This window comes from Onychostoma macrolepis, chromosome 22 (assembly GCF_012432095.1).
Source record: "Onychostoma macrolepis isolate SWU-2019 chromosome 22, ASM1243209v1, whole genome shotgun sequence".
NCBI classification, from domain to species: domain Eukaryota; kingdom Metazoa; phylum Chordata; class Actinopteri; order Cypriniformes; family Cyprinidae; genus Onychostoma; species Onychostoma macrolepis.
The window spans coordinates 22215865-22222455 of NC_081176.1; the positions used below are offsets into that span (position 1 = coordinate 22215865).

The following is a 6591-nucleotide window of genomic DNA, read 5'->3' on the forward strand; positions in this document are numbered from 1 at the left end:
GAAATTGACAGTCTAATACAAAACAATGGGATGCATGCAGCATTATCTTTTACCCCCCACTATCACTGGGTATTGCTTCCTTATAGGAGTCATGGGTACTGTAGCTCAGCACTGAATTCAGTGTGACTTTAAAGGAAAAACTGCGGTTTAAAACAGGATAAAAACATTTAAACAATGTTACAGATTTAAAATATAATTGACCAGCTCCACATTTTTGTATGTATTTGTTTATTTACAACGACAACAACGATACATTTATTAAGTACTTATGTAAACATATGAATATGAATATTAATTTACATAATAATAATATACTTGTTATAATACAATATTAAATGGCATTATTATTATTTTTAATAAATATTTATTTAAAGGTGAATATTTAATTATTTATTTTAACTTATTATTCAAATATTTATGTAAACCACTGTTCATTTATTCATTTTAAGATTTATACATATTTATTGTTGTTGTTGATGATGATCAAATCATTGAAACAAATATTTGTCTGTTTATTCAAACAGACAAATATTAATTTAAATAATAATAATACATATTCATTTTAAAGAATATTGGTCTTTCTGTTTAAACAATATTACAGTTATATAATAATAATAATAATATTATTATAATAATAATAAAATGAATATAATACAATAATACAATACAATTATTAATTATTTAAATACATTTTAAATAAATATTTTTATGATGACACAACAACATTATTATTATTATTATTAAAATATTTATGTAAATCATTGTTACTTTAATAATTTTAACATTGTTGATGATTATTGTTATTAATATATTATGTATTAATATTTTCATTTAAACAAATATTTGTCTATTTAAGCATACAAATATGTATTTAATAATATTATTAATAATGAGGTTTTATAATTGTATTATTTATAACAATAATATTAAGTTTTAATATTACATAATTCTGAATTATTAGAAAGAATATTTATTTAAGTAATTATCTGTAAAGACACCATATTTTATATGCCATGAAAATTGCACAAAAAAAAAAAAAAAATCTGTGAGGCATTTAAATATATATATGTTCAACATAGTACTGTCTTAAGATCCCAGTTTTCATTTATCAAAAATAAATATGATTTTAATATGTCAATGTCAGCTCTAGATATTTGCTATTTGGGTTTTCTTAGACTAGTATACAAAACATAATTTCTCTTTATTTTCTCTTATTTTGTGATAGATGTCACTGCTACTTTGACAGTAGCTGATAGCGTAGCATGGCCTCATGGGAGATCTGTGGCATCACAGGCAACACAGTGGATATCTGGAGCAGACCTCCAAATCACGCTGTCAATGATGATGCATTGTGATCCAGCTGTGGCAAATTGGACGTTCCAAACTCCTGCCTGATTGATGTGTCTCTATCACAGCTGTCAGACAGCAAAGAGCAAAATACACCAATAATAAAAAAAAAAAATTCTCATAATCGCAAGATTTTGACGGAATGCAGACCTTGCATTTGTGAAGTTACCGCATTAAACTTGACCAATGCTAAAAAGTACCAACTTTTGCGAGTATAGTCAAGAACATTTCAGAACTCAAACTAAAAAAGCACAGAAAAGCGTTGACCTTACGTTAGTACAACTTTTAATTTCCTTGAAAAGCCCTAAAGATGTGCAACCTTCTATATTCAATATAAAGAAAACAAAATGGCACTTTTTTTTTATTTTACCACCATATGTGCCCTCTTTCTTCCCTCAAGGGCAGTTCATTCACACACTTGGAGTTGAAATGGTTTTTCTTTCATCCTCCTTTGAAGAAAGATATTAAGTGTAAAGAGCAAAATGTGTATAGAAATATATACAGATATGTAATAAATTTGGCTTGCTTTGTTGATTTAACATGGCATTGCTAATAAGACTAACTTTAAATGAATAATTCGACAAAAATGCCTTCATTTATTCATTCCAAAACTTTTTTGTTCCTTTGAAGGAATTTAAATAACCTCGAGTGAAGAGTAAATGACGATCTTTTGATCTAATTCCTTACCATTTTACACTTCCGTATCACAAAACCCAACCTTTCTTTTGTGTCGTTTTACATTCTTTGAGAATTCCAACTTTTAATTGACCCTCACCTTTTTTTTCTCAACTCGTGGTCTTTTCTTTGGCTCTCCAGACCTGCAGATGCACAACTCTTCTCCTGAATAGGCACAACTGTGGAAATAATGAAAAACGGCAATTTTTTTGTCACCACATGTGCTCTCATTCTGTACATCCAACGGCAGCCCATTCAAGCTCACTTTGGTTTTTCTTTTCCCTTTATTTCTTGTGCTTTAAGTCTATCTATGCCACTGATTGTTCTTCTTTAGCCCCTTTCTTGCTTACTTTCAAGGGAAGAATAGGCTTCAGAAACCTTGGGCCAAAGTTCAGCGTAGTGTTACGCATATCAGTTTCAGAAATGCTTTTCATACAGTTCTTATTAATTTCAGAATTTCAGAAAGATTCCTAACAAGTTCTTTCTTTCTTTCGCAGGGCCTCTTCATCTTCCTGATATATGGAGTGTACAACACTGAGGTAAGTCCGCAGTGCATCTCAAGGCTGACTGAGTGAGTGAGAGAAATGACATGATGTTTCTGATGGGACCCCCGCCCCACCAAAGGAGGGCGGATTGAAAGCGAGCCTTTTTTTCTCCACATGAGCGTCCCACTGCCCTTCATGCTTCAGCTAACTTATATGCATCCAGGCCCACCATTAAACACTGACACCCGGAGTAAAGAGCCAGTCATCCCTCAAGCACATTGGCCAATATTTCACTGCCTCTTTAAGTTTTTAAACTCATGGTCTTCCATTTAACATTCTGACATTAGAGCTCAGCAGCGGTTCAGAGAAACGGATATGTATGCGGGACGCCGCCATGGAAGATCGGCTGGAAATTTACCTGCACAACGCCTATTAACATTTAGATGCTCTTCCAAAGAGTGAGAAACTATGGGGATGAATTGGGAAAGAGGTGAATATGTACCATAATACCGCCTCAAATCCAAATGTGAACAAGGCACATATGGATGACTGTAACCATCGTCATCCAATCTAAGATCAGTTTTTCAGCTTATGTTTCTTGTTTGTCTGTACTTGTGTAGGTTGATTTTTTTTTTTCTCTCCATAAATAAATATATTAACCCTCTGGGGTCTGAGGGTGTTTTGGGGGCCTGGAGAAGTTTTGACATGCCCTGACATTTGTGCTTTTTTCAGTTGCTTATAAAAATATAAATGGCCTAAGTCTAATAACACTGTAAACAGCACAAACTGGGCTACAATAATATGTTAGCAGCATTTATGTACATGATTGTGTTTTTGAGAAAACAACGTTTATGCGTGGTTAGTGAAAAACTAAAATTTTGAAGTCACTGAAATAAGGCCATAAATACAGAACATTTGTTCACAAGACTTTTGAGAACTGGATCTTGTAGCCTAGAGTTTTTGCTTCAAAATGATCTGAAAATCATCTTGTTTACTCGCTCACAGAAAACTGTATATTGATTTACATTTTCTAAGACACTTTTTGAGTAGAAAGGGTCTATGCGAGAGGCCGTGAACTATCATTAATGCTGTAATTAACACCTGAGAAGACAAAGACCTGCATAATGAGCTGCATAATGAGCCAATTCAGTCAGGTATGTGACTGAGAGGGAAGAGTTACAAGAAAGAATGTGAGAACAAAATAAATGTGTGTATATTTTTTGTTTGTAGTTTATTAAGAATATATTTAGCTATCACACAAAATAACTTGAGATTCACTTGCGAGTGCAGTTAAACAGTTTATTAGGAACAATAAAAGCTGACTTTTTAGCATCATTACTCCAGTCACATGATCCTTCAGAAATCATTCTAATATTCTGATTTGCTGCTCAAAAAAACCCATTTATTATTATTATTATCATTATCATTATGTTGAAAAGAGCTGAGAAGATTTTTTTCAGGTCTTTTTGATGAATAGAAAGTTCAGAAGAACAGCATCGTTTGTACTGATACTGATCTGAATGCACAGTAACACACCTTTCTGCCAAACATTCATTCATAGTGTTAACACTCACACTAACGTTACTTTTATATCTAAAATATTAAACTAACATCCTGGCGTTGTGAGACATTTAGACAATGAAATGACACATATTTCAAAATGTTTCACTTGATTTCATTCATGTAGTCAGGAATTATAGTTTGGTAAATGTCTAACTAGTAAAATATGTACAAGTTATGTCACAATAACACAATAACAACAGATGCAAGTAATCTTAGGCTACTCATCAGAGTGATATTCTTCACTGGATCCAGTTGCGCGACGCATCGCGTTGTGAGGTAAATTATGGGTTATTTCTCTCAGCGCATATTTCTTCCAGAAACAAAAAGTAATGTTAACTGGGATGAACTTGTTTGTTTACGCGGAGGCAATGTGGGCGTTTATATTCGCGTGCGTCTCACGTGGATGTTTGAATGTGAAAAGTGCGATCGGTGTGTGGGCATGACCGCATTAGATATAATGAGTTGAGACAGGAAAACCGGACATCGCGTTGGTTTCATACAGATTACTTTATCACAGAATATTTGTTTTGGATGTGACTTCATTTAAAAGTAGATATTTCAAGCTTTCTATACATATATTTTTCATGTATTTGAGGCGAGTATTCGCGGAGATTTATGTTGTTTCATTTACGTGTCTGTGAAGAGAGGTGACAGAGACAGAGCTGGCAGAGAACGCACCCTGTTTGTTTTCTTTATTTTAGAAAAGCACATTGTTTCGTTGTTATGACTATACAGAAATACAGTTTCAAACGATACCTTATTCTTATCTGTACGATCAAAACTGACAGAGTATTTTTAGTTCTTTTTGCACCAGTGCGGGCTTCGACCCCAGGGGGTTAATAATTGATTAATATTAACAAAAAATTAATTTTGCTCTATTATTTATAAGAAGAATAACATCTAACTGTCTGTCTATCTATCTATGCAATTTTTTCACTATTATTATTATTCATATTAATGCATATATAAATATGTACGTTAATAAGTATGTTAAAACTAATAGTTTATTTAAATGTGTACTTATCTTTTAAATTATAATATTGTATTATATAAAACTCTATTGTTATTATTGTTATTTATTATTATTATTATTAGTAGTAGTACTAAATATTTGTTTAAATAAATATACAAATTAATTTGTATATAGATCAATATTTGTATATAGATAAATAGGTAAGTATTTATTGTAATAATAGTGATAATAAATTTACTGTCTTATTTAATAATAATGATAATATAATTACGATAACAATAATGTTAATAGCAATAACATATAAAATAAATACATCTTAATTTAAATATTGTTTTCAGTAGTAGTAGTAGTAATAATAATAATAATAATAGTAGTTTAAATAAATATATAAATATTCAGTGAGATAAATATTTATTGTACAATTTTTTTCAATAATAATAATAATAATAGTAATAAAAACAACAACAACAATAATAATAATAGGGTCAGTATCACCGTAGAGTGCCTTTCAACCCTCACAATACTCAAAAACTTTGGTTTTAATTTCCCATTCGCTTTGTCATATCATAAACAGTAGACACTCAAGTACTATAGAAACATATTAGCTGAGCTTCCACACATTTTTTTTTTAGATAATTATGGGCCATTATTCAAAGCATAAACCATAAGATTTGTCCACCCTGTCATGTACATATACATTACTGTTAAATACGTTTTCATTGCAAAATTAAGATGCCATTTATATTTTCTGAAAGGTATGATGTCCCTTTTCTAAACAGGGTTATTTATTTGCATTCAAATTATAAATACATAACCATACATACATACCATACATAACCATGTGTTTTTAAAGAAACTCATACAATTCACACATGTATTTTTTCTTATTTGGAGAAAACTGTGATATTTTAATGTAGTTTTTTGTTTGCATGTTAAATATCAAGATGACAGGGTGGACCAGCACATGATGGTGTGGACACATAATGCAGAACACACACCACACACATCATGACAAAATATGAAAATGAAACATTTATTTAACTTCTAAAAAAATATAATAATAATAATATAATAATAATAATATAGTTACATCAATCACATTGATATATACCCCCACATTCATTTTCATTCAGTCCACCCTGTCATGTTTATGTCCACTCTATCGAGTCTCAATGGCCGACAGGGTGGACATTTTGAGCTTCAATTAGCATATTAGCTTACAACAAACTGTGACTAGCTAAATATTTAGTCTGGTTGTTGAAGAGAATTTGGTATATTTAAACTTACATATTTTGAAAATACTGTATTCTAATTACTTCTGGCATATTTTATGCCGACAGGGTGGACACGTTAAGCTTAGGAAAAGCAAGTAAGCAAACACAAACAAAGAAAATTTGTCAACTGAAAAGTCACCAACTTATTCACCTAAGTGGTTGAAATTCCCGCCACTGAAGAGACAAAAAATCTGTTGTCGTAATGTCACTAAAGGGGATGTCCTTTTCTTAAATGGGTGGCTTTCCCAACACAACAGGGTGAGATAGCAAAATA

At 31.3% G+C, this 6591-nt stretch overlaps 1 protein-coding gene across 6 annotated transcripts in view; it reads left to right on the plus strand.

Annotated features, from left to right (window-relative positions):
• The window catches only part of LOC131530736 (adhesion G-protein coupled receptor D2), a 98302-nt gene that overhangs the window by 46976 nt on the left and 44735 nt on the right, over window positions 1-6591 (plus strand). For all 6 annotated transcript variants that reach the window (XR_009268466.1, XM_058761173.1, XM_058761172.1 and 3 more), the window contains one exon: window positions 2520-2561. Coding sequence is in view for 5 of the 6 variants with exons in the window: in XM_058761173.1 (XP_058617156.1) it covers window positions 2520-2561 (42 nt within the window). In the remaining variant the exon portion in view is untranslated. The remainder of the gene's footprint in view (window positions 1-2519; window positions 2562-6591) is intronic.